The sequence below is a fragment of the Apiospora hydei genome (genome assembly GCF_038363865.1).
Source record: "Apiospora hydei strain CBS 114990 chromosome Unknown utg000006l_segment0_segment0, whole genome shotgun sequence".
Classification (NCBI taxonomy): Eukaryota; Fungi; Ascomycota; class Sordariomycetes; order Amphisphaeriales; family Apiosporaceae; genus Apiospora; species Apiospora hydei.
In genome coordinates, this window is record NW_027117365.1 from 58,355 (window position 1) to 84,690 (window position 26,336).

The window sequence follows — 26,336 nt, forward strand, 5'->3', positions numbered from 1 at the left end:
GAAACCAGGAAACTACCTGATGATAGGTTGCATGTGCTTTTGTGCACGTTGACATTTGACATATAAATCAGACGGCATCCAGTCAGTGCCAGCGTGTTTGTGCCTGTGTCTGTGCCTGTGCCTGTGCCAACCAAACCAGACCAGAGTTGGAATCGTCAAGCCTGCCGCCACCAGTTCAATTGAGTACTTACCTAGAGCACAGGCGCTAGGCAAGAAAGCTACTGGTACAGGCACCTTGCACGCTGCTGCTGCCCACTATTTCTGGCGCTACTGCTGCCACGACGAGACGGACTGTCCATCCAAAATCACCCCCCCCTCCTCACTCAACCTCCATCAATCTCTCCACCAACTCCCTCTCGACATTTTGATCGGATTCCCACAGCTCACAGTCCACAGTCCACAGTACTTTTGCTGCTGCTGGAGATCCATGGATTATTGTTGATTTGATTACTTAAACCATCCTGGGACCACATCCCACAATATTCCGCATTTTATACCCGCCTGCATCTGCCTCGTTTTGCTGATCGGTCTCTGAACGACCGACCCGGCTCGCGTCGTCGCCCATCTGACCATCTTCGCAGCAGAGAAAAAAAAGAGAACAAGGGTCCAGCAAGTCAGAAAGTGATAGACAGGCAGACAGACGTCAGGCAGTCAGACACACACAATCAGTCAGACAGCAGACAGACACAGTCACCCGGACTCATCGGTTGCCTGGTTGGATCCCAATTGATCGGCCTCACATCTCATCCGTCCGCTCGGGTCGCCCTCTCTGTACTGCCATCCCATTCTCTTCCTGCCTGCCTGCACCTCACCTCAGCAGACAATCAATCTCTCTCGCCCACTTTGGCCTTGTCGTCATCACATCGCATCGCCCTGCAAGTCACACCCCCATCGCATCGGTTGTCGCGACCCTCTCCGACCACCGACCAATTACTAAAAGTACCTCCATCTCCATCCCTGGTAAATATTCTCTCCTCTCCCGGGACGGGACTAGTCAAACAGAATATTCTCCCGGTGGATCATCAACCCTTCTTTTGCGGGTATCGCCTGCCGCATCGTCTTCAACGGCACTCCTTGACTCCTCTTACCAATTCTCACCTTCGGTCCTTTCCCGTCGCTTTTCTCCAGCCCACACTGGTCATACTCGACAGGACCAGCCTGGTACCTGCCGCAAACCCGCCGCGCTTTTTTTTCTTCTCTCACAGGCATCTACATCTCCAGTATCTCCCTCCTTCGTACGCAACAACCTCGGGTCTTTAGACTTCGGCCACCGCTTACGTCAATCTCAGTTCACTTTTGGCCCGCCCCAGCCGTACAAGCGACGGAGACGCCAGCGCCAGCACCGCCCCCAGCCAGAGCAGCCACATCTTCGCATCTTCGCGTCCTTCTCCGAACCCAAAGACCCGTGACCGGATACCAGGGCATCTGCAACAGAAAAACGTCCGAGATGGGTTCAACGATCGGTTTCCCTACTGTCATGGTAGAGGAGCGCTAAACTTACCGGCCGTATCGTCACCTTTGCCTGACCCAACCTTGACCTATTCTGTCCTGGACTCAACAAGGAGCGAGCTGCCACTTGCTCTACTTGCCTACATTCCTTTCCTCTCCCGCCAAACAAAACACCCACCCCGGTTGCCATAGCGAGGCGAGTTGGCGCTCAGACACCTGCCATCTCACCATGTTAGGCAAACTGTTCAACCTGACGTCCTCTACAAGTACAACCAACCCTCCACCGGCATCTCAACCCCCCGTGTCGCCGTCACCGGAATCGGTCCAAGAGGAAATTCACACCCGGAGCCTGCTGTTTCCGGACCACCAAGCCCTTCACTACCGCCAAGATCAGGTCTTTCCCCTGCCGGCCCCGTCCGCCCTGCCGCTGAGCTCCCCGAGCAGTTTCGACTACGACGGCGAGATCGACCTGGACGTTCGCGATGTCCGTGTCGTCGTCATGCAAGACAGCCTGGGCGCTGTCAACCCGGCCCTCCTGTTCGACAGCCACCCGGGCCCGGCGGTGAGCGACAGGCCGACCACCGGTCATGGGTATCCTCAGGGTTCGGTGCAGGATCGCCGCAACCCGACCTCGCCCAGGAAAACCAGCATCAGCTATTCGCGGCCGACGGTGATCCCGCCCGAGAGCCCCCAAGCTCGCCAAGGAGCCTTTGATCGCCGGCCGTCGGTCCAGTCGCGGCATTACCACCATGTCGAATCCGAGACCCAGCGAGCGTCTCGGGAGTACCGCGAGGAGATTTCCAATTTCACGAGCTGCATCTTCGCCAACTCCGAAGTCATGTCCTACAAGGGCACCTCCACCAAAGTCCACATCGTCCCCACCGAGATCAAATCCGACATCTCGAGTTCCTACGTGGGCGACGGCAAGGGATCCATGGGCCGCTCCAGCATGCGGTCCAGCAAACTGGCCCAGTCCTTCACGTCCGAGTCGGCGGCGGCGGCTTTCGAGGCGCCCAGCCCGTCCCTGAGGCCGTTGGAACGCAGGAAGGTCCTGATTACTCGGCTCTTTCCCGTCAACCTCCCCAACGACGAGTTGGAAACACCCGCCTCGGGGCCTACCCCTCTTAGTCGCCACTCCGAGGACGGCGGCTTCCCCTTCCCCATCTCTCCGGACGAGTCTGGCCCCAAGAAGAAGAAACCGCAGCCCAAGCAGAAGAGGACGCCGATGTACGCCGTAGCCTTGGTGCTGCATTTGCCGCCAAGCACGCCGGCCCCGGGATCCGCCCCTACCAAGCCCGTGTTCAAGCCGGGCTCTTATTCCGAAAACGACTCGTTCCCCTCGTCCTTCAACTCGACCCGCCGGTCCGGCTGGTCCATGGCGGGTTCCGGCCTGGGCGCCGAATCCTTCGACACGGCCTACAGCGACGGCGGCGAAGATGGAATGGACGCCATCACGCAACATTGGGACATCATCATGAGGGCCCTGACTCACCTGCAGTCCGTCGTGGCCACCAAGCTTTTCCCCATGCTCAAGGCAGTCGACTACTCGTCCCCGGAGCCCTTTCATCCGAATGTCCCAGCACCAGTTGGCCGAACCCCGTCGGTGAATACGCACCGGCGGAGCTCCAATGCCTCCCAGATGAAGCCGCCCAAGACCAACGCCAAGCTTGTGACGCTGCCTGCCAACTGTCTGATGCAGGAAACGGCGTTGGGCCGTGAAGTGGACGCGGCTCGTATCCGGATCGTGACAGGTCTGCGTGCTACCCGCGTCATTACGGGCCAGGGTCGTTGGGGTCCATGGCGCGACGAAGCCAGATGGGTGGCCAAATGGGCAGGAGGCAAAGAACAAGGCTTCTTCTTCTTCAACCTGCTGACTGGATTCCTCGCTACCCATAACGACTGGCTCCAGGCCCTCAGTCCCGTGTGGTACCGCCGGCGCTACTACCAGCAGCAAAAAAGCCCGAGGAGAGGAAGACACCTCGCTACCTTGTAGGACCATCATCGTCTCGAACGACAAGATGGTCGCCCGCCGGCTCATCTTCTTGCTCTCGGCCTTTCTGCCCACGAACCAGCAGCTGCCGTCGGTGCGAGCATTCCGGCCGACGACATCTGCTTCCTTCTCCCACTCGCCTCCGGTCGTTGTGCCCATCCTGAAAGAAGAATTCCTGCGCCGGAAGCTCAATCGCAAACCTTATAACAGTGTGCCCCGGGGACCTTCGCACGGCCGCAGCTTCAGCATCCAGTCTCAGGCCACCACCAGATCTGCCACGGGAATACCCGCGCAGTTGGCGCACCTGAGCCTGGACACGCAGCATGGAAGACGCATGTCGGATGCCACTTTCAAACATACGACCCTCCCCATGCCGGGCAACGATTTGAACACGCGCAAGAGCAGCGCTGCCACCACCAACACCATCACGCCGGATGCCGCGGTTCCCCACTTCTCGTCGATGCACCGCGCCGACACGCGTCGCAGCAACCGCCCGGGCAGCAGCGGGAGCACGGCGGCCGACGACCTCAAGCGGACTCTGCGACGAGGGGACAGTATCAGCGAGGGCACCGCCGAATCGCGTCGGGGCTCGAATTGGGGAAACGTCATCAGCACCCTGTGGAATGCGAGACGGAAGGGCTCCACGGCTTCCATCACCCAAACGACGCTGGAATTGCCGAGCGGCAGACCGAGTCCGCTGCCCTCTCCTCACATGCCGTCCCAGAGGAAAGACAGGCTAGCCGAGATGGCCGAAGAGGCGCCGCCGCCGACCGATGAGTCGGAGTCTCCTGTTCCAACGCAGCCGCCTGAGCTGGACACGGGGCACTCTCCCAAATCCTCGACGGATCAGCCCGAGACGCCCAAGAACAAGGTGGACCGCTCCGATTCCTCGGTCAAGCGAATCCCGGACCCCATGGGGGCGTTTGAGTCTCCTGTCAAGACCACCATCAATTCCGACGACGGCGTCATCGATGTGGATATCCAGTTCCCGGACTACCTGGCCACGCTCGATTCGGCCGTCAGCTCTCCGTCCAGCAGCGGCTACCTCTCGACACCCGGCCTCGGCAGCGCCATGGACAGCTTTGGGCAGCTGTCCCGTATCGCCATTGACGGCGATGCGCCCCTGAACGTGGCCGGCTGGCTGCAGCAGTACCACCGGGACTTTGCCCTGCAGGCCATCGCGCCACAAGCCGACTTGCTGGAGAAGGTCCGCGAGTCGCTCATGGCGGAGCCCACGCCCCCCATCCATATCCAGCAGCTGCCCTCCGAATGGCCCACTGAACAGTGGGTGGATGTGAGCAGCGCCATTATCGCGGACACGACCAACTTCACCATCAAGCGCCTGTCGTACAAGCGACTGATCCGGCCCAAGTTCTCTCCGGATCGGAGCAGTGGCGGGACTCAGACGCATCTCTCCAGCACCGGCGGCTACCCCTTCAGCTCGGCGTCGCTGATGACGCCGGCGCTGTCTCCCTACGAGCAGCCGCTGAACGAGAAGATCGAAGAAGAGGTTCTTGTCACACTCGACGAGACCCTGATCGAAGCCATCGAAAGGGTCGTCGCATTACCGAGCGACCATTCTTCCAAGAACAGCTCCGCGACCTCATCCCGGTCCGCCAGCAAACGTCGTGAGCGGCGCGACAGCGAACTCTCGTCGGACCAGCAGCATCAACAAGCCAATAATGCTACCGACACGACGGCGGCTGTGCCTACTGCGCCCATGGACGTCCACCAAGAAGTGCCCCGCGCCGAGTGCAAGTCGGTCGTGCTGGGGACTTTGGAGGGCATCGTGCAGGACGTGGTCGACCAGCGGGAGAAGGAGGGCCATTCGCCCTCGTCGCGCGTCCGATACGCGCCGCAAAAGGCGAAAGAGAGCGTCCTCCGGACTGCCATCCGGGGTTGGCTCGACACGGTGGAGCTCGGAGACGCCTGAGCGGAACGCGTGAACCTCGCCGCCGTTTGACATGTCCCTGGTCCACCAAATTATACCAACAGGTGCTTGGCAGCACCTTGTACCACCACCACCACCAAGTCCTCGTACCGGAAAGTAACGAGGCCAATCATTTATATTGATGGATTGAGATACCCCCCAGAAGTGCTCGTCATTTTGTTGTTTTGTTTTCGCGCGACCTGCTAGGTTGCTGCATGTTCCTCTTTCGTCGTCTCGGCCGAACGGAAGGATTTGCCCCGACGCAGATGATTTGACTTCTGTCGCACAGCATGGCGTATGGATGGAATTGATAGTTCCGCTTTCTGGGAAAGTAGGTAACACATGTATAGACTCCAGATAGAAGAAGGGATCGACTTTATGTTTGAAATGAAACCTTGATTCAACAACACAACTCATGATTTATTTTTGTGATGTAGAGGCAGGGGAAATTTCTACAGAATCGACATTCGTTTCCACAATCTGTCGAGGAAATGCGTCTCGTTGATGAGCTGGAATGGCGGTGGGGGTTTGTTCCCCTGACTAAACTGCCTTTTCACGATCGCCCATGAGCCCACCGAGACCGATACGGCTCGTCCAGATACTCCTCCTTGGACGCGGCCCACGATAGCCCGCGATGCCAAGGGCGTCCTCGTCGTGGTGCAGCTCGCTGCTCTTACTCACGGTCGACCTGACACTGTGGCTGTTGTGGTGTCAGGGGCGGGCGAGTTGGTTGGAGGTTAGGGGGACCCATGGTTGGTCGCATGCTCAATCGAAGTAAGGGATGAACTTGATGGCGGGGCGCGTGTTTAGAAAACTTCAGGCAGAAATCAAGTCGTACTCTTTCACTGTGGGCAACTCTAGAATTGTCTCATCAATCAATATCTTATCTTCTTACAATTCGTAGATTCATTCAGTTCTATGTCTTACCTATCCCAACAGCGCCATCTGTCAGCAGATGTTAGCGAGAGTTATCTTTCACAGACCACAGCCATCTCTACGACGTAACGAAAGTCGCCATGTCGTTCCTTGACATGTTAAGTGCTGCCATTCGATGTGGAGCGTACGGCTTTTCTCTGTTGGTGAGCGTGCTCGTTCTCATGCCCAGCTTCGCTCCAGGCTTTGGAGTTCGCTGACCTCTTCCCCTATTTTGATTGTGTTACTTAGCTCCTCATGGTTGCCTCTTATAGGGTTCTGCTGCACCCTCTGCGCAGCTATCCGGGGCCATTGATCGCCAAGTTCACTGATGCCTATTCTGGTCTGTTTGCTGCTCAAAAGCGATTGCACTTGGTTGTGCTCGGACTACATGAGAAGCATGGTATGCCAACGTGTGAAACCTTTCGCAAGGTCAGCAGACGTCTTTCTGCCATGTTAACAACGAATCCAGGCCCTGTTATCAGAACCGCACCAAACAGACTACTTTTCAACTCTGCTAGTGCTTTCAAAGGTATCCTCGTTGATGATCCAAGCCTTGGTGGATATCACTGACGTGAGGCCCTGCAGCCATATACCAGAATGATGATCGCATCACCAAATCCTTCACATACGAGCTCTTGACCAGGAATAGAGTCTACAGCGTCTTCAACACCCTCGACAGAAAGATGCACAGCTACAAGCGAAAGATTGTCAGCCACGCCTTCTCGCGACGCTCCATACGATCCTTTGAGCCTGCGCTCCTCTGCCAGGTCGATATCTATCTTGAGCAGATTCTGCTCAAGTCAGCATCGCAGCCCGTCAACATGACCGAGAAGCTCAGCTATCTGGCCGCCGACATCATCGGCCATCTGGCCTTGGGATATGACCTGTCCACGCAGACGAGCGAGGAGAACCGGCTCCTGCCGCGATCCATGACGCTGAGCTTCTTCGTCGGCAACATCTCGCATCACTTCCCGTCCTTCTACCGAGTTCACACCAACTGGGTATTTGATTACATCTTCTACGAGACGCGTGAGAAGTTCAGTCGTCTGTTGGAGAAGATGGTGAAATCCCGCCTCGCGCTGGACACGCACGCAGCCCCCGACTTCTTCTCCTTCGTTGCCGACGAGCTTCCTCCAGATGAGGCGGCCACGACGCGGGATAGCGTCATCTGGAAGGAAGCTCTCGTTTTCCTGGTGGCGGGGGCAGACTCGGTGACGACGGCCATGACGGCGGCCTTCTTCTACCTGTCGCGGAACCCGGCCTGCTACCAGCGGCTGGCCGACGAGGTCCGGTCCACGTTTGCGAGCGGCCACGACATCCGTGACGGGCCGCGACTGGCCGGCTGTCGCTACCTCCGCGCCTGCATCAACGAGTCGCTCCGCATGTCGCCCCCTGCCCCCGCGAACCTGTGGCGGTAGCAGGTGGACGCGGACAAGGCGCCGCTCGTCATCGATGGGCATTACATCCCGCGAGGGACCCTCTTCGGCGTGAACCTGTACGCTCTGGGCCACAACGCCGCCATCTTCCCCGAGCCCTTCGCTTTCCAGCCTGAGCGCTGGCTTCCTTTCCATGATGATACTACAGAAGCGGCGAAGCAGAATGAGACAGCCAGGAAGTCGATGATGGAGTCTTTCTCTGCCTTTTCCATCGGACCGCGCAACTGCGTCGGCAAGCCGCTCGTGTATCTGGAGACGTCCATCGTCCTGGCCAAGACGCTCTGGTACTTTGACTTTGAAGCCGCGGCCGGTCCTCTCGGCGCCGTGGGAGAAGGGAGAGACAGGGGAAGGCCGGGGGAGTTCTGCACCTGGGATGTGTTCAACTCAACTCACGATGGTCCGTATTTGGTGTTTCATCCTCGGGGCTCTGCGGTGCTGTACGAAGATCTCAAGCCCCGCAGCATGGGTACGTAATAGGAAAATCTTGAGGCCCGTGATCGACTTGGGGTGTCACGGGAGGATGGTATGTCAGCAGCAAGCAGGAACATCTGTCCAGGACTCATGGGGACGCCTTCGTCTGGTCTCCAGTTCATGGTCAGTCTCCCGGTCGCAAAGATAAGCTACATAGTCAACCCAAATAGCTGCATTAGGAAACATGCTACCCATTTCGAAGTAGGTGGAATAACCACTGTTTATTCGGCCGTATTGGGGGCGTTGACTAGTTTATTCGTACGACCGCGAGCCAGTCATACATTGTATGAGCGCCAAGCTCAATGAAAATCCAAAACGACTGACTCAAGTTCGGAGATGGACGGGCGGGAGGGAAGCAAGATGTCGACACGCAGTTGAGATGGTCAATCATTTGGAATGACGCCGCTGCGGGATTATGATGCTGCCACTGCACCAATTTGGGCAGGTCGCTTCCAACCAAGCAAATAGGCAATTTGGGGCGTTCAAGGTCTCGGTTATCGGTTGAGTTAAAATTGCATGCCATGATGAAGGGGTGTCTTCTAATTCGCTGGGCTAGGGGGTGGGTGCTAGAATACAGCCTGCATCCCGCCAGTGGCCTTCGGTGGCGGGGAGGCGTACCGCGGTGACCTCCCGAACGCGGGGGAACACAGTCGGAATGCGACGTATCTGCCTTATCTGTACCCCTGGTATCATTTGCAGAGCTTTGGGGATTGATTCGGTATGCCCGTCCATTCCCTACGGCCATTGGGACATTAGGATAATAGACTCTCCGAGTCGTTGTCTCTTGAACATGCGGCTTTAACAGGACGCTTTATCGTGTTCCCACTCCCTCCACCGCTGTCTGCATTTGACTGCAGCAACCGGAATACTTTCCACGAGAAGGCCGGACACCCGAGAGAGACCCCGCTTTCATCTGATGGGCTTGCCTCGTTTTCTCCGAGTTGGCTCACCGAGTTGACACTCCCTTGATTTCTATAGATATATAAAGGCCAGCGTCTCGGGAGGGACAAACAGGGAGATCTTGGACAAGTCCACCGACATTGACCTCCTGTCGACACTTGACCATCAATTTCCGCTGGCACTCTTTCAACATGTACCTGGATATCCTTTTTGCCAGCACTTTGGTGTCGGCCGCCCTCGGCCAGGGCGATCCAGGCTACCCAGCCAAGAACCCCTCCATCTCCTACTGGCAGATCCCCCTCACCCCGATGTGGCCGATCACCAGTCCCCGACGCTGCCCGAAAGCGCCGACATCGTCATCATCGGCTCCGGCATGTCGGGCACCAGCATCGCCTGGCATCTACTGATGGAAAGCAACGCCACCAAAGTTCCCAGGATCGCCATACTCGAAGCCCGCCAGGCGTGCTCGGGCGCGACGGGCCGGAACGGAGGCCACATCCGCCCCTCGTCCTACGAGGAGTACGTCGACGCCAAGCAGGTCACCACCCAGGACCAAGCGGCCAAGATCACCAAGTTCCGCGCCAATCACGTCGACGCCCTCCTCGGCGCCGCCGGCAGGCTGCCCGCGCAGGAGAGGCGGGCCGCCTCGGTCCGACCGGTCGACAGCCTGGACGTCTACTTCGAAGAGGAGCCGTTCGCGGAAGCCGTCCGGCAGTGGGAGACACTCAGGAAGGAGGTGCCCGAGGTGGGCAATGAGTGGGGTGTGCTGCAGCGCGACGAGGCCGTCCGGATCTCCATGATGCCCGACGCCGTGGGCGCCTTGACCGGGACTGCGAAAGTGGCTGGGGCCATCTGGGGTTACCGCTTCGTCACCAACAGCCTCAAGATGCTGCTGGACGCCTACCCGGAGTCCTTGTCTCTCGACACGCACACCACCGCCACTGCTGTCACTGCTGCCTCGTCGGACAAGAACTCGACGCACAACTTCGCGGTGACGACGGACCGCGGTACCATCTTGGCCAACCACGTCGTCTACGCCACCAACTCCTGGTCTCCCCACTTCGTGCCCATTCTCGGCAACGCCCTCGCGGGCGGCCTCCTCAGCATGAGCGCTCAGCTCGGAGGCGCTGGTGTAAGTGTTTCATCTTTATCTCGGTTCCAAGCTGGTTTCTGCCCAATTAGTCCAAAGACGTACACTTTGGTGATTCTTGCCTTTTATGCTGACTCTCTTCCACAGCTGCCCAAACCAGGACAGTGGCCCGCCTATCACAACAACGTCAGCCTCCCCGGCGGCCGCGCCTGGTCCCTCTTCCTCCGGGGCGGCCTGGACTACATCGTTCAGAACCCCGAGAACGGCGAGTACATGTTCGGCGGCGGCGCGGGCATCCCCGAGCCGCCCGAAGGCAGCAGGAACCAGTACGACGATAGCGTGCTCCCCGCGCCCGCCACCGCCTCGTACCTAAACGGCGCCCTCCCCGCCTACTTCGGCTACCGGAATTGGGGCCCCGAAAGAACCGACTTTCCCGCGGACTTGCACCAGGACGTCATCTATCCGGGCCGCACCAAGCGCGTCTGGACGGGGGTCGAGGGCTTCACTACGGACGCCCTCCCGTTCGTCGGCCCCCTCTCCAAGGAGTTCACCAACAGGGCCGTCAGGAGTCCTGCGGCCGGCGGGGAGTGGGTGTCGGCTGGCTTCAACGGCGAGGGCATGGACTACGCCTGGCTCAGCGGCAAGGGGCTGAGCGAGATGATCCGGAACCACATGGCCAATGCGACGAACGAGGCCTTGTACGAGTGGTTCCCCACGGCGTTTCTGCCGACGCAAGAGCGCCTGAGGAAACAGAACAGCACGACGAGCGTGGTGCGTCGGAGTGCCGGCCGTGGCAGCCGTCGGGGCCAGTTTGAGCTGTAGAGTGACCGCCGTGTTTGCCTGTTGTTTCTCGTTCTCTGGGTTGCGTTGGCTGGGAGCCTTGAGCAAGTGAAAGACTATCGCAGGGAAGGCGTACGGTCCATATATCTATCTAGATGAAGCTGGTAGACAGCCAATCGCCTACTGGCATGTCATATCTTCTAGCAGACTACGGCTGTGAACAGGATGACCTCACTGAATATGTGTTTTTTCAGTGGATGTGCATGATACCTTAGAAAACTATCGATCTCGCCGAGTCCCGTTGAGGTGACCTTTACTTCAGCATCGGGGTGAATGTTGGGATGCTCAGGAATGGGATAGCTGGCTACTAAGCAGACCAGTGAGATAACATTGCTGCATGTTGCTTCGAGTGACTTCAATAATTGGATGTATTGCCACGCCCCCAAAAGATCGCCGGATCGTTCTCACAGTAGTTAATTTTCCGGAGAAGCGCAAGGACACGGACACACCGATACCCACGAGGCAATGATGGAAGTGGTGTTGCACATCTTCCCCCGAGAAGCCTGCGGGACGTGCGACACACCTAACCTACCACAATGGAACACTGAACGCGGGGTAAACTGTCCCTGTCCCGGCGATGAAATGTCGATGACAAGGTGGTATTCTAAGAAATAGCGGTTGCAGACAACAGTAGTGATATCAAAACGATATATTAGTATTCTTCTGATGCTGGAGAAAAAGGCACAGGCTGTGATGGCGGATAGTTGGCCGAGAGGGAGCCATGCTCATGCTGGTCATGGTGCTTGAAGATGCAATCTCGGTGGCCCGTTTTTAATCCTGGCGCCCATCGCCCACTAGCGTTTCGCGTTGAGAGATGCTGGGCTTTTTTTCTTTGCCATCAGATGAAAAGATTGACGATCACCAACAGCGCAATTGAAAACCTCCGAGGTTCGAATGACGACTGAACATACAAACATACCATCAAATACGAGAAGAGTTGCTTTGGCATGATACGACGAGGAGCAAGTAATGTTTCGATTGAAGCGAAAATACAATCTCGAGTCTCTGCCGAAGTGCCGTCCGAGCAAAGAATGGCATCTGTCATTCCATCTTGCGTGGTGACATTTGGGCCAAAGAAACGCTGTGCACCCAGTTAGGATGAAACGCTCGACGGTGTTTGATCCCTGTCCAAAAGCGGAATGCAGAAAGGGACAGCGAGGGACAGAGAGGGACCGGAAGCTCCTGTGCCAATCTGGGGGTTGCCTCGGGTCTTGGTCTAAGCGCTGCCGCCCTCTGCTTTGCCATCCCACCTGTAACCCTCCAAACGCTCCAAACTCTTCTGGCGCTGGGCAAAAGGCCGCTGTGTCAGGCGGGTTCAGGAGCGGCAACTACTGTAAACTGCCTGTCACCGCCGCCGACCGAGTCAGTTGATCGTAACACCCGCCCGCCCTGGGGTTTGATCTTTGCTACGGTCGCATGCAGTTGCACATCACAGTTCGGGTCGGGATCTGTCAAAAACTACGTGATGTCGATCTTCTAAATTTCCCACGACCGCCTTGGTCTTTTTCTCCAGAATCCGGTTTGCGGTGGTGGATGAGGTGCTGATGAGTGGCGAAGCGTTCGTCCCAAATTAAGCATGTTCCTTGGCTACCTAGTGTTGGTGTTGGTGCTGGTGCCAGCGGTAGAATTTGACGAGAAGAGCCGTGCTCGCCGGGCGGTTCTAGTTCTGGTGCAGTCGAGTTGGCAAGTAAGCTGGCATGCTCTGTGCTGTCGGCATTGAATTTCTGTACCTTGCATGACGGCCAGGGGGCTGAGTTCCCTGCTCGCCTAACCTCCTAGCCCTGCTCCATTCTGATCCATCTTGGCTCCGGCTTCATCCCAGATCTGCTCTGCGAGTGGACAGTCGTTGGAATATTTGATCAATGCCCCTGTAAAATGCCCTTCGGCTTCTCGCGCGCTGGCGGCTGCGAACTCCCTTTTCCATTGTTTCAACCACAACGGTCTGTCTCTCTCTCTTTCTAATACACCTCCGTTCGTTTTTTTCTTACAGAGCTCTGGGAATAGCATCATACATAATCTTTTTTTCATAAAAGATATCTTACATTCGTTTACTTATACCCCAACCCAAACCCGTCTCTCTCTCTCTCATCCTTCCCACCACCAACCACATCCGCCAATATGCATGTCCCGTCCGCCCTCACTGCCGCCTTCTTCGCTATCGCGGTGGCTGGTCAGTCCGACCAGCAGGACGACAACTCCGACAATGGCCCCGTCGTCATCGTGACAGACGTATGGATCATGCCCGAGTCCACGACCAAGCCCAAGCAGGCCAAGCCCACGACTACGCCTTCGCCTTCGCCTTCGCCCGTCCCTGCCGTCGCCCACCGCGAGCAGCCGCTGGACGCCAAGTGCACAAAGGCCCTCAATGATGTCATCCCCGTCTACAAGCTGGTGCCCACGCCGCCGCCCGCCCTGGCCGCCGTGCCCCTGCCCACCGACCCGTGCGAGACGCCGAGCTTCAACGGCACCCTCTCGGCCCAGTATGCCTCCTACACCAGCCAGGTCGGCGACTGGTACAAGTCCCACAGCTCCGAGATCATGGGCGCCCTCAGCAAGTGTCCCGCCCTCATGGACATGGCCTCCGACGTCCCCTTCTGCAAGACCACCAGCACCAGCACCACCTCCACCATGCCGTCCCCTACGCCCACGCAAGTGAAGCCGACCACCACGGCAGCCGCTCCTGCCACCAAGCTGCCCACCGCTCCTGCGGGTGGCAGTGACAAGGGCGACACGGATAACAACAACGCCTTCAACGTGGCTTCTGCTGCGCCTTCCGCGCCATCAGACAAGCCCGAGTCGAGCGACGCGCATCGCTACTCTTCGGGGCTTATCGGCATGGCGATTGCGGCAGCCAGCTTCCTGGGCGCCGTGGTCGCTCTGTAAAAAAAGATGTCAGCATCTTTGGAGACAGCGTTTTTCCGATAACCATCTTCTTCTTCTCCTGGACCGGGCAGGTTTTTTTTATAGACGCGATACACTCGCGATGCGCATTAATATTTTCTCACTTTAATGATACCCCAGCAAGGGCGGAGCGCGGGCAGGATACAAGACGAAAAAGGATGATGATTATTCTTCAGGCCCTCGGCGGAATGGTCTCCCACAAGAAATCTTCGCTGTCAACTTCTCTGTCGATAATTGCCGATTTGGCGCCATGTCATCCTTGATTGGACACACTACTTTAATCAATTCAATCGAGAGGCATATTACATACTACTACCAACCAATTGCGGCTGTCTCAACCCTCGCCACGTGCTTCGGATCAATGTCTCACTTTCCCCTGCTTTTTATGTGATTCCGCGACTGGTGGTGGCTGACTGGATTTGGTGGGAGAGCATTGAGACGTTTTCTGGCCTTTGCGACAACCAAGAATGCAAGGGATGGCGATAGAAATGACGACCCCCCACCCCAGCAGTTGTTGGTTGTTCTAGCGCGCCGATTTAGGAGGAGGATGACTTCTAGCGAGTTTGAGTCATTCCTCGCAAACAGATCACTTCAAATGTTGTTTGAAACACATTAGGGAAGAGCCGTTCTCTTGCCAAACCACGCTCGCTCTCTGATCCGCTTCCGCTAAGCTAGTTCCGTCCGCGAAATGGATCAACCACCGCCGCCTACCGTCCCCCAGCTCGTCGCTGAGACCGTAGTCCCGGCCACGACAGTGACTCCGGTGCCTGGGGCCGCCGCGCCGCCGCCGCCCAAACCCGCAGAGCAGCCGCCCGCACAAGCTAGCAATACCACCATTGAGATAGCCACAGATGACGATGCCAAAGACGATGCCCTGGTCGCCACCCTCACTGGCATCGTGAATCGAGTCTACTTTGACACGGAAAACGACATCTTCGTCGAGGGCACCAAGCGAACCGACGAGCTGGAAGTGCGGAGCATCATCCAGGCCGGCGAGCTGGCTGTGCTGTACCTCCTTCCTCCACCTGCTTCTCCAGGCCACCAAAACCAGCAACAAGAGCAACAAGGGCCGCGCAAGGCCATTGGCTGCATCCGCATCCGGCGCGTCTCGGACGGCGTGGGCGAACTCGGCATGATGGCGATCGACCCGGCGCAGCAGGGCGGCGGCCAGGGCTCGGCGCTGGTCCGGTTCGCGGAGGGGCACATCCGGGAGACGCTGGGGCTGTCCGTCTCGCGCCTGGAGCTGCTGGTGCCCTCGGGTTTCCAGCACGCCTTCAAGGCCCGGCTGCAGGCCTGGTACGATCGGCTGGGCTACCGAATGGTCCGGCTGGGCGTGTTTCAGGACGAGTACCCCAAGATCGCGCCGTTGCTGCGCGGGCCGACCGAGTATCGCGTCTTTGAGAAGACGCTGGTGGCAGCGTGATGTCTGTCTGACTTTGGTCATCATGTGGCGTATCCCGGCGAAGGTCATAGTGAGAAACGGATGATTCGGAGAGTAGCGCGGATGCAGCTGAGCTTAGTTACCAATACATTACCTCATTGACACTTCTTTAGTAAACCATGGAGTATCACACAAGTTGTAACCTCCACAGATTCCAACTCCTTATTCACACCATGAATCAGTGATCTACCTCTACATCTCGGCAAGAATCTCCCCCCACCAGCGCTCGCAAGCTCTCCGTCTCAACGATGACACTGAGTGCCAAGTCCACGCCGCACTCGCGCTTAATCCAGCTGCGCAGCCCGACCGAGATGAGGCTGTTGAGGCCGTAGTCGTCCAGCTCGCGCCCCAGCGTGATCTTCTCGGTGGAAATCATGCTGGCGACGGCAATATTCTCCGCCCGCGCCGTCAGCAGAGCCGCGGGGTTGCCGTCCTTCCAGTCCCCGCGGAACTTCTAGACCGTATCTTGCTATTCATATCACTAATATGGAATTTGTTACACTGATGATGCATCGCCTTAATTGAAATGACACTTACCGACTTGTCTTGGTTCCCCGCGTTTCTCGGAATGTCTGCCCCTGTTTCCCCGCAATGAGACTCTGGTTAAATGGACGGAAACATGTTACCTACCGCTCGTTACAGCGGTACGAAGGATTTAATTGGTGGACTTCCAACAGATCAATCTTCCATTGTCGTCAATATAAAATTTGACCACCCTCCTTGACGACGAGACGTAGATTCAATGTCCTTTTTACTTGCTCTAGAGCTCCGCTAGGGAATTGGGGCAGGAACTTCATCTCGAATCTCCTGGTACCATCATGGACGGTATGATTTCCGCCAGCATACTGGCGTTGACGGCGGTAGTCGCCCCTGTATGGGGCCGTCTGATTGCCAACGAGTCCTCGGAATCGTTGTTCTTAGCCAATGACCGTCTTGTAACCAGTGTAAGCAAGTCCACCGGTTCCATCAACCACTTGACGCTCGACGGACAAGACCTACTTGGCAGCACAGATGGGCGCGCCGGTAGGGGTCCGTATCTTGACTGCTATTGCGTGCCGTCAGGCTTCTACACGCCGGGATCAAAGAACGCCGCATACAAGTTGATCACGGGGACCGACAAGTCCGGGATGTCGTATGGCAGTATAGTCATGGGCGAAGTCTATAAGCCGACCGGACAGCTGCTAGAGCAGTATTGGTTTCTTCGGGATGGCGAAACCGGACTTCACACCTTCAGCCGCCTCGCTTACTACAATGAGACCACACCCTTCATAAGGAATCTGCAGGAGTTCCGGACGCTCTTCCGGCCCAACACGTTACTATGGACCGACCTAGTGACGGACGCCTCGTTCCATGGGCCGGCTCCTAAGCCCAATCCAGCGGCGGGTGGCTCGGGCATGGCGACGACGGTCCAGGACGCGACTTGGTACCTAGGAGATCGGAAAGGAGACCCGTATGTGGAACAGATGTCGGATTACTTCACCAAGTATACTTTCTCAGCGGTCTGGCGAGACCAACTAGCCCACGGCCTCTTTGCCGATGGCACACGAGGGAGCGACGCCGCCAACTCGACCTTCGGCGCATGGCTCGTCATGAATACCAAGGAGACATATTTCGGGGGACCCGTCCACTCGGACCTGGTAGTCGACGGGATCCTGTACAACTACATGGTCTCAAACCACCACGGCAACGGCACGCCCAACATCACGCACGGCTTTGACCGGACCTTCGGGCCGCAGTACTTTCACTTCAACAAGGGCCCAGCCGGGACCCCAATGGAGGAGCTGGTGGACGATGCGCTGCAATATGCTACTCCCGAATGGAACGCCAAGTTCTACGACGACATCGCTCATCACGTCCCCAATTACGTCCCGTCGTCAGGCCGAGGGTCCTGGAAAGCCAAGATAAGTCTGCCCGAGGGAGCCAAGAGGCCTCTCGCCGTGCTGGCGCAGAACGGTGTCGACTTCCAGGACAACGCCCAGGACACCACGGCGTACCAGTACTGGGCCGACATCGACGCAAGTAATGGCAGTGTGTCCCTCGACCGCGTCAAGGCGGGGACATACCGACTGACGGTGTACGCGGACGGCATATTCGGCTACTACATCCAAGATGACATCGTGGTGACGGCAGGGTCTGTTAGTGACAGCGGCGAGATAGACTGGGTTCCCGAGTCGGCCGGCCGGGAGCTCTGGCGCATCGGAACCCCGACAAGTCCGCGGGAGAGTACCGGCACGGCAACGCGCCGGATCCGACGCACCCGCTGCACCCGTCCGAGTACCGCATCTACTTTGGCGCGTACGACTTCCTTGACGATTTCCCAAGCGGCGTGCGCTTCCACGTGGGACAGAGCGAGGAGTCCCGGGACTGGAACTACATTCACTGGTCCGTGTTCGGGGGCTACGCAAACTTCCGGCGGCCGGTGCAGGAGGTTTTGGGGACAGATGGCAGCAGCATCAACAACTGGACCATCTCGTTCGATATTGATGACACGGAAGTCTTGCAGGGCACGAGCGAGGCGACGCTGACGGTGCAGCTGGCAGGGGCCAAGACGGCGGCGGGCAACACGGACGTCTTCAACGCGACGGAGCGGTATAATGACTTGCCGTTTGCGGTGTCGGTCAACGGGCACGAGTTGGAGCCGTGGATTATTCCGTGAGTGAACCATCCACCATCCGTATCCTTTCGCCTTGCGCGCACAAACTCTCAGAGATCGTTTACTTATCAATCTTGCTTTTAGTTACTACCACTCCTCCTCCTGCGGCGTGCGGAGCGCCGTCATGTGTTACCAGGTCGCTCACAAATTCACCTTTCCCAGCGAGTACTTGACCAGTCGTACCGACAACGCGACCAACGAGATTGTCTTGAGTCTTCCGTTCAACGCTACCGACTACGAGAGCGCGTTACTGCCGAGGAGTGTATACGTGCAGTATGATGCATTGAGACTGGAGGTAAAGTAGGTATCATAAAAGGTGACGACGTTCGTCTGCCACTTAATCGAATCGCTTAAACCTCTTTATAATATCAACATGGCCTTTAATATCATCTTTTTCCTAGTAAATACAACACAGTTGAATTTAACGAACTGTAATTTCAACTATTCTGCTTAGACGGAAAGTCAACGACCCGCTGGCATCGTCGGCCGGACCGACTGTTTGCAACATGCCCCAGTCGAGACTGGTTACCGATCCTCAAACCGATCGAGCCTCCATCGTGGGTTCTGTCACCACCCCGCTGTCACTACCCCGCACCAGGACATTGGTGCTTCTTGCCTCCAAGAAACGTCCTGAGCCTCACTAAACCTGTGGGAGCAATAGTTCATCTCATCCGCAGCTACCAGCGCCAGACTGAGAATCGTGAACAAGATGCTGCCAGTAGAGAGGAGCCGAGCTTTACAGGCACCCTTATGAACCCTACCGCCACCACCACGCCTTCCGTGACCGAGACACAGGCAAAATCGACATCATTATTTAGTGCCCGGAACGTCTGTTAGTTATAGTGATTTAGCAAGACAGTCCCGTAGGCGACCTTCTCGTCGTCACTGCCGACGTAATCACTTTACCCCTGAGCGTTTCCCGCGCCGCAGGTTGCCAGCGTAGCAGACGAAGCTGGGCTATGTATAATGTAATGCGGGCTGGGCTCTGAAAAGTTGTTCCTCCTTTCTGAGTGAAAGGGCTGGCGGAGCTGGTACCAGGTTGGATGCTCCGGCAGGATTCTCGGAACAGCTGACATGCTGGAGCGTTATGATGGGACATATCCGGCCCCTGACCCCCAACCACTCGACCCGATGCTGTGGATCGCGATCGGCACACAGCACTAATCCCCATTTTGAAACCAGCTCACTGGAACCAGCGAACGGGAATCAACGCACTGGATCCTCCATCCTCCTCGTTGATGACGTGATCCCACCTGCACTCAAAGACCCCAGAACTGGGGTAATATCACGCAACCAACACATGTTCATCCTGTACACCGCACTTCCGTCCCAGGCATTGGGTTTTGGTATTGTGGGCGTGGTCGCCGATGATGTCAATGTCCTTTAGTCTCTCTCACCAGCTATGGCTGTTGCCAGTAGACAATCAATCAGCGCAGGGTGACGGAACGCACCCGCCGGTATTGAATGAATGCCCCAATCGTGAAGAAAAGAACAGCGCAACACGATATGACGATCATCGCAACGACGCATTTCAGGTAGCCCGAAGTCCACGGGGCCGAAACCTCTTTCACCTCGTCGACGTTGAGCACTTTGACCCCTTCGTCACGCAGAGTCATCCAGATGTAGTCTCGATAGTTGAGTGGCCAGCCAGGGACGCCCCAGTATCTGACAACAAGGCCGCGCTCTTTGGCAGAACGGATTTGGTCTCGTAGCTTTTCCATCTGGTGACGACTGAATCCGAATAGGACCTGGCCAATGGTTGCCTTGAACGAAGACGATGCGTAGTAGGAATTGGATGTTTCGTAGTCCTTGGATACTTGCGTGTCCAGGGCTGCAAGGGGGCATCTAGAAACGTGTCGTGGTAGTCTTGAAAGCTGCCGTTCCCATGCACACTACTTCCGTCATAAGAGCTTACTAGCGATTCCAGATCAAGTTCGCCAGAGCCCACGACAGTCAGGGGGCCGGGGACTATTTGGCCCGGCTCGTCGACTCCAGCAGTGGCCTCGTATCGCGTGAGAAACTGGCTCCGGCGGAAGGGTTCGAGCTGGCGAAGAACTATGGGCCATATGATGTCAGGTTTCTCTTTGACGTCTATCAACAGGACCAATGGCTCGGAGGGGTCAGTTTTGAAAATGCCTTGAGCCTGAGCGTCGGCGCTTCTCGAAACGTTTCCAGAATTGCGATGTTGGAGCATCTGAAACAAAGGCTCGAGATACATGGACCGCAGCGTCTTCTCGGCGCTGGTTGAGGCTCGCTTGTGGCCGACGAGGAGGTCGCGTCCGTCGTCGCTCAGATAGACGTCGGCTTCCGTACCCGTGCAACCGGCCGCGAGCCCGGAGAACAGTGGATAGTCCCGCCAGTAGTCGTTGTGGGAATGGCACTGGGCTGGAACGACCGAGCCGAGAGTCGCGTCCAGCCAAGCCGTGGCGTTTGTCGTCGGAGTGTCGAACGTGGTTCGGTGCAGGTCCGAGGGGTAGTTCGACATGGGCACGGCCACGAACAGGATGACGAACGCCAATAGACTAGTAGTATCGTCAGCCTACGAAGCGGCGCCCTAATTTGCGACACAACATGAACTACCTACGTGATGAAAACCGTCGTTAAAGCATAAATGCCGATGATCTTCTTTAGTCTCTTCCAGTGGCTACATTGAAACCGAGCTTGATCTGGAAGTTGATCATGGTGCGCTTGATCTAATGAGCCCCTAGACGGACCTGAGTCCGACGTATTTGTGTCCTTGGGGTCATCAGCATCGGTGGAACGGAGCATAGTATAGGAGAACATGTATTGAGTAGATCAGATGGTGCAGTTGAGTTCGTGTACTGGCGAGTAGACTTTTAAACCCAATGAACGTATATTCGCAAGGGCTCCGTGGACGTTTTGCTCACAAGTCTTGTAGTATTTTGTCTATTTGTGAGCTTGTGCCTTTATCTATGCTACGTACGCAGACATGTAATAACGTCTGACAAAGAAATGATCGCCAAGCGTAAGACTGAAATCAGCATTCTTACTCCTCTCAGGATACTAGTGTGTGGAAATAACATATGATGCGCACCACCTAATTCTACCCTGGCATTCGGCTGATGTCATTTTCAGGGATCTGTCTTCTGGTCACATCCTAGTTCTGGGGAACTTTAGAGGTTCTCCGTCGGACTGTGGCGCCATGATGACAGTTGTTGTTGCATGATGTTGGCTTTCTGGCCCCAACGTTGCGGTTGAGGGATGGATGATGGTGGGCCTCGAATGGGGTAACAATTGGATTGCGGCACGGTCCGGAGGATTCGGTTGGTAAGACGTGATATCAAAAATAGACGGGTGGAGTATTGGTTGGCGTCTTACTGGATCATCCGAGGCCGTGTACGGAGCAATCCAGGATCTGGACGGTTTAGCAGTGGCACGAATAAACTAGTTAACCGTCTTATACAGCCGAATATCTAAATATATTACTCCACCGATTCATCTCGTGACAGAACTACGGGAGAAGGGGATAAATGTGTATTAATTGGGGTTGAAAGGTTTATTCCTACGACCGTCAATCCCCCACATCCTAGTTGTGTGGTCCCCGATCGATCTTTCCACGACTCTTCAAGCTCTTGACACTCCCCGCATAATAAAGCCCCGGGGTATGTTTCTCCTTGAAAGTGGGCTTTTCCGTGACGTCAGTTGTGTATACTCAAGTGGCATGGCCATGATGGTTGCAGGCAGGCAGGATGTTGGTCGGCACCGGGTAAGACCCCGCCCAAGTCAGAGAGATCTGCATCGCTGACTGAGGAAGCCTTATAGAGTTGTACAAGTAGTCCGCTCATCCTAGCGTGACAGAGATGCGCTCTTGAGCCACCCTCAACCAGGCCTGCTTCTCCACCCTGCCGAGAGCCTTCCGATATGCGATGCCATCTTGCCATTCCACCCACAGAACAAAGTAAAACTCGTAGACCTCAGTACCCTTGGGACTACCCTCGTAATTACATTCCGGAAAGCTGTATCGCTTATGCGTGTATTCACATACCTTCGGCCAGTCTTTCTCCTGGACGCCGCCAGCTGCTACCTCGATGAGGTCCACCTTCCGCCCGGACCGGGCTTGTTCCAGCTCTTCCAGTTGAGATGGGAGCAGCCGAATAGCCCCTGCCCAGTTCTCATTCTCCAACTCAATTAGCTCGGCGTTTAGGCAGTTGTTGAGGCGTCTTTCGTTCCAGGGTATGATACGCCCTAGGCTGAGAGAGCCCATCCTCGTTTCGAAACGAAGGTGTCTGGAGTAGTGGCCGCTTATGTTGGGCGAATTAGATCTATTCATCTTGAGCAGTGAAACTGGGTATTGGAATTCGGTGTCTTCTCCAATCGATGGATGCGTGTAGAAGGGTCTTTGTTCATCTTCATGATGGGTCTAGGCAGAGTCGGACTCACTCGACGGCTGCGACCTGGCCGCGTGAAAGCCGTTGTTAACTTGCATTGACTCCTCGGTGCTTTGGTACTGTAAGTACCATCCATCCACTGTTGGCGTCACTAGAACGTCGCGGCCAAACCCCCGCCATAGTTCCGGGAAGGTGACTTGGTCCATACTAAACCGCCACCACCCTGTGTCTAGGCCACCGCCCTTCCATCCTAGGAAGGACCAAGAAGGTATTTCGGCCGTTTGTTTGATCCCGACATCGCGGCTCTTCGGTTCCATCGTCCCACTTGACGTCCCAGAGAAGGAATATGTCGAAGAAGTAAGCTGGTAGACCCCAGACGAAACCCCCTGGTGATGTCGCATTCATGACCGATAGCACACCCGCCAACGCATTGAATGCATCGTAGTCGTAAGTCAATCGTCGGGGGTAGTATTCTTCGACAAATTCGCACCACCGCCGCATGTCGGGCCAACTGAAGCTGACATCCCCAGCCCAAGATATCCCCAGTCGCGGATGTGGTATTCCGGGTGACGCTCAATCCAGTCGAGGCTCTCCGACGGGCTGATGTATGTCTTGGACCAAACGTCTCTGCCACATATCCAGTTCAATGTTCCATCACCCCAAAAGTGCAGGGCTCGCCGGCAGAACAAAGCCTCTTAGAACGTCCAACCTCTGCTATCCCAGCCGTTAGGGGTGACGGTGCTGTAGACCAGTCATCCAGAAGCACAGTCAGATTGGGAAGATGCAATGGACGACTTGCGCGGCTCCGTGGTCGTGCCCCAGAACCAATGCCCGGTAGGCCAAAGTTGGCATCGGTACCCTTGCTTATAACGGTCAGGTATGCTCCGGCGTAGATGGCGGCCATGGCATTCAATTGGTCGTCCATATCTGGCGCATCGTGCACGATACATAGGGCGTCCACCCATGCATACCGACCACCCAACAGCTGGACCAGGCGTAAGAAGTCCCTTATTGTCCGAGGAAGAGGGAAACCTGGTGTATCCATTTGCAGATCGATCGCGCCCGGCGTTAGCATGCGGGCCAGACTCGCGACTGTCGTCTGCATTGTCGCAACTTGGCCCCAGACATAGCTGAGAGCCATGTATTTGTTATTGATTGATCCATAAACGAGGCATCGTTTTTCCACGTCAATGAAGAGCATTTTGTTCAGGGACAGACTCCCTTCTAAGTGGCATACCAGGCTTGACACACACTTGTCCCCATGGGTCACGTCACAGCACCGGATCCAGCCCTCAATAAGTCCCAGGTCAATTCTTTCCGCGTCGAAGAACCTGCCCGCCAAGTCGCCACCCGCGCCGGGCTTTGTGAAGAACATATCCCCCTTTGGGAGCCGCAGGTCAATTTCCTCGAGGGGCGATTCGTGTACGTCCAGGAGGAGCTGCTCGGATGGATGGCATTCGCAAGGCCTTCGGGGGCCATCCTAACTGCAATCGTCAGGTCGTCGGAACAGCCCCATTCGTACTCATGCTCCCACCTCTGGATTCCCCGTTGGAGTGTTTTGCATGAGGGGCAACTGTCACTCTTGAGGACCCGCCCGATTGTACCAAAGCTAGCGATGATATTGCCGTCCGCATCATCGGATTTCATGGTTTGCCCCCGCCGACGGGCTTCCAGTGCATGCTGCAACTGGCGAGCAGCAGTTACACACGATTCGCAATGTTCCATCGCGTTCACGGGACTCGTTTCTGCTGAATCATTGATGACATTACTGGCGTATGCGGACGTTAAGTGGAAAAGGTTTGAGGGGTCGCAATGGCTCACGCAGTGATACTGTTACCCCTCCGTACACCTGGACGTCGTGTCAGCCCACGTCTTCCTGATCCGGGCTAGCGTCACCAGCCGCCATCTCAGGGGCTGATTGGACAAACCGAACAAACGTATTGGAGTGACTGGTTTATTTCTACGACCGGGAGCGAAATGGCTTGGAATTACTGTGATAGCTTCGAAGTTGCAGCCTGAGTGTCAGCACTAATCATCCCACGCCAGACTGTTTATAGATTAGCCGTCGACATTTCCAGGTGACCCCACTAAATAGTTGACTATGGAGGATGGCTATGCAGGGATGCGGCCCAACTCATATGGGACCGGCGAGATGGTAAAAGCAAGGGATGGGGATCGGCGAGATTATAAGGCGGCCTCGACTGATGCGATGCTCTGCCAACCTTTTCTCACTTTTTCTCCAACAAAAGTCCTCCGTTTGGTGCAAGGTATCAGGTGCAGTGTCACAGATGTCACGTTCAAAGCAAGGCGTCGTCGCCGCTGTCGCCGTCGCTCTTACAGCATGGGCTGCCATTCTCTTCCAACAGGCCCAACAGCCGGAGTCTGGCGACGACACGGTGCCTGGCATGAACAATACTGCACTGTTCCTGACCACGGGTGCTCATGGCCTGTCTAATGTGCATTACGCCACCGTGCAAGCCTTGTTGGAGCACCATCCACACGTCGAGATACACTTCGCCACGGCCGTGAACGACACAACCGAAAGTGACGGCGTCCATGGTCGCGATGCCGCCAAGCTGGCGCGTATCTCGTCTTTCGCCAGGGCCAATAGCCCGGCCGCACGAGAGCCAGTCTTCCACCGGCTTCCCGGCCCCTCCTGGGTCGGCGCTCTGTTCAAAAACACCGACGTCGGCGTCGAATCCCTGCAGCTCCCGCCGGGCTACCGGGGCATCGCCCGCCTCTCCGAGCAGCTCCAGCACAGCCTCGCGCCCTGGACGAGCGAGGAGTACCTGCGCATCTACGCGGCCGCGCGCGCGCTCATCGACGAGGTCGACCCGGCCGTCGTCGTGCTCGACACATTCTTCATGCCGGCCATCGACGCGGCCCGCGAGACGCGCCGCCTGCACGCCTTCGTCACGCCCAACACGCTCATCGACAACTTCGTCGCGGACCAGCCTTGGTTGGGTATGCTGTGGAAGTACCCCATCGTCGGCACCGACTTCGCCTTTCCCGTGCCGTGGCGGCACATTCCCGAGAACGCCTTGACGGCAGCCCGGATGATTTGGGCCGTGCTCAACATGCCCGTCATCAAGGCCAAGCAGCGATTCCTCCGGGAACATGGCGGGATCAGGGAACCCATTAACTTTTACAAGCTGCACCGGCCCAATGTGCCCTGGCTGACGCAGACCACGGAGGGAGCCAGTATACCTGTCGATGTCGTGCCGCCCAATGTGACCTGCACGGGCCCGATCATCCTCTCCGCCGCTCCGGCCGCGGAGCAAGACGCCGAGTTGACGTCGTGGCTGACCCGGGGTGGCCAAGGGAAAACCATCTTCATCAACCTCGGCAGCAGCATCAGCGAGTACAAATCCGAGCAGGCCTCGACCATGGTAGCGGCCATTCGCGCCACCCTGGAACAGCACACGGACGTGCAGGTCCTGTGGAAGCTGCAAAACGCCGCAGCGCGCTCTGGGGAGCTGGAACCACTCTCGGGCCTGGTGGCAAGCGGCCGCGTGCGCATCTCGGGCTGGCTCGACGTGGACCCCGTCTCCCTGCTCGAGACGGGCGCCGTCGTAGCCAGCGTGCACCACGGCGGGTCCAACTGCTACCACGAGGCCATCTACGCGGGCGTGCCGCAGGTCGTGCTCCCGCTGTGGGCCGACTTGTACAATTACGCAGCGCTGGTCGAGACGTCGGGCATTGGCATCTACGGCAGCCGCGGGACGGCGCCCAACTGGACGGTAGAAGGGTTGACCAACGCGTTTCTGACCGTGGTGGACGATGAGAAGGCCGCGGGCATGAGGGAGAAGTCGCAGAAGCTGAGCCAGAAGGCCAAAGAGCGGCCCGGCAGGGTGGTGGCGGCGGCGGAGATTGCGAAATGGGCTGCTTCGGGTCGTGTAGACGCGTCTCAGGATTAAAATCGAATCGATAGTGGTGAAACTTGTTGAAGTCGACATAAATTTTCAACATCA

The 26,336-nt window shown here is 56.9% G+C and overlaps 12 protein-coding genes across 12 annotated transcripts; 8 read left to right on the forward strand and 4 right to left on the reverse strand.

Annotated features, from left to right (window-relative positions):
- Positions 1 to 1,678: 1,678 nt before the first annotated feature.
- Positions 1,679 to 5,372, forward strand: PG997_007191 (uncharacterized protein; the record flags this gene model as incomplete). The annotated part of the gene is made up of 2 exons (XM_066811506.1): positions 1,679 to 3,375; positions 3,443 to 5,372. The coding sequence occupies 2 exons, from the start codon at positions 1,679 to 1,681 to the stop codon at positions 5,370 to 5,372; spliced, it is 3,627 nt and encodes a 1,208-aa protein (XP_066666848.1).
- Positions 5,373 to 6,967: 1,595 nt separating this feature from the next.
- On the forward strand, positions 6,968 to 7,702 carry PG997_007192 (Isotrichodermin C-15 hydroxylase; the record flags this gene model as incomplete). The annotated part of the gene is made up of 1 exon (XM_066811507.1): positions 6,968 to 7,702. One exon carries the CDS (start codon positions 6,968 to 6,970, stop codon positions 7,700 to 7,702), a length of 735 nt encoding a protein of 244 aa, XP_066666849.1.
- A 204-nt stretch (positions 7,703 to 7,906) lies between these two features.
- PG997_007193 (uncharacterized protein) lies at positions 7,907 to 8,194 on the forward strand (the record flags this gene model as incomplete). Its single annotated transcript, XM_066811508.1, has 1 exon — positions 7,907 to 8,194. The coding sequence occupies one exon, from the start codon at positions 7,907 to 7,909 to the stop codon at positions 8,192 to 8,194; it is 288 nt and encodes a 95-aa protein (XP_066666850.1).
- Positions 8,195 to 9,464: 1,270 nt separating this feature from the next.
- PG997_007194 (DAO-domain-containing protein) lies at positions 9,465 to 11,003 on the forward strand (the record flags this gene model as incomplete). The annotated part of the gene is made up of 1 exon (XM_066811509.1): positions 9,465 to 11,003. The coding sequence occupies one exon, from the start codon at positions 9,465 to 9,467 to the stop codon at positions 11,001 to 11,003; it is 1,539 nt and encodes a 512-aa protein (XP_066666851.1).
- A 2,136-nt stretch (positions 11,004 to 13,139) lies between these two features.
- On the forward strand, positions 13,140 to 13,904 carry PG997_007195 (infection structure specific protein; the record flags this gene model as incomplete). The annotated part of the gene is made up of 1 exon (XM_066811510.1): positions 13,140 to 13,904. One exon carries the CDS (start codon positions 13,140 to 13,142, stop codon positions 13,902 to 13,904), a length of 765 nt encoding a protein of 254 aa, XP_066666852.1.
- Positions 13,905 to 14,610: 706 nt separating this feature from the next.
- PG997_007196 (uncharacterized protein) lies at positions 14,611 to 15,345 on the forward strand (the record flags this gene model as incomplete). The annotated part of the gene is made up of 1 exon (XM_066811511.1): positions 14,611 to 15,345. The coding sequence occupies one exon, from the start codon at positions 14,611 to 14,613 to the stop codon at positions 15,343 to 15,345; it is 735 nt and encodes a 244-aa protein (XP_066666853.1).
- A 196-nt stretch (positions 15,346 to 15,541) lies between these two features.
- On the reverse strand, positions 15,542 to 15,739 carry PG997_007197 (polyketide synthase; the record flags this gene model as incomplete). Its single annotated transcript, XM_066811512.1, has 1 exon — positions 15,542 to 15,739. The coding sequence occupies one exon, from the start codon at positions 15,737 to 15,739 to the stop codon at positions 15,542 to 15,544; it is 198 nt and encodes a 65-aa protein (XP_066666854.1).
- Positions 15,740 to 16,181: 442 nt separating this feature from the next.
- On the forward strand, positions 16,182 to 18,019 carry PG997_007198 (Galactose mutarotase-like protein; the record flags this gene model as incomplete). Its single annotated transcript, XM_066811513.1, has 2 exons — positions 16,182 to 17,525; positions 17,588 to 18,019. 2 exons carry the CDS (start codon positions 16,182 to 16,184, stop codon positions 18,017 to 18,019), a joined length of 1,776 nt encoding a protein of 591 aa, XP_066666855.1.
- Positions 18,020 to 19,443: 1,424 nt separating this feature from the next.
- Positions 19,444 to 20,501, reverse strand: PG997_007199 (altered inheritance of mitochondria protein 6; the record flags this gene model as incomplete). The annotated part of the gene is made up of 2 exons (XM_066811514.1): positions 19,444 to 19,779; positions 19,932 to 20,501. The coding sequence occupies 2 exons, from the start codon at positions 20,499 to 20,501 to the stop codon at positions 19,444 to 19,446; spliced, it is 906 nt and encodes a 301-aa protein (XP_066666856.1).
- Positions 20,502 to 21,818: 1,317 nt separating this feature from the next.
- On the reverse strand, positions 21,819 to 22,307 carry PG997_007200 (heterokaryon incompatibility protein (HET) domain-containing protein; the record flags this gene model as incomplete). Its single annotated transcript, XM_066811515.1, has 1 exon — positions 21,819 to 22,307. One exon carries the CDS (start codon positions 22,305 to 22,307, stop codon positions 21,819 to 21,821), a length of 489 nt encoding a protein of 162 aa, XP_066666857.1.
- A 510-nt stretch (positions 22,308 to 22,817) lies between these two features.
- Positions 22,818 to 23,566, reverse strand: PG997_007201 (HET-domain-containing protein; the record flags this gene model as incomplete). The annotated part of the gene is made up of 2 exons (XM_066811516.1): positions 22,818 to 22,976; positions 23,024 to 23,566. The coding sequence occupies 2 exons, from the start codon at positions 23,564 to 23,566 to the stop codon at positions 22,818 to 22,820; spliced, it is 702 nt and encodes a 233-aa protein (XP_066666858.1).
- Positions 23,567 to 24,653: 1,087 nt separating this feature from the next.
- PG997_007202 (uncharacterized protein) lies at positions 24,654 to 26,282 on the forward strand (the record flags this gene model as incomplete). The annotated part of the gene is made up of 1 exon (XM_066811517.1): positions 24,654 to 26,282. One exon carries the CDS (start codon positions 24,654 to 24,656, stop codon positions 26,280 to 26,282), a length of 1,629 nt encoding a protein of 542 aa, XP_066666859.1.
- Positions 26,283 to 26,336: the final 54 nt, after the last annotated feature.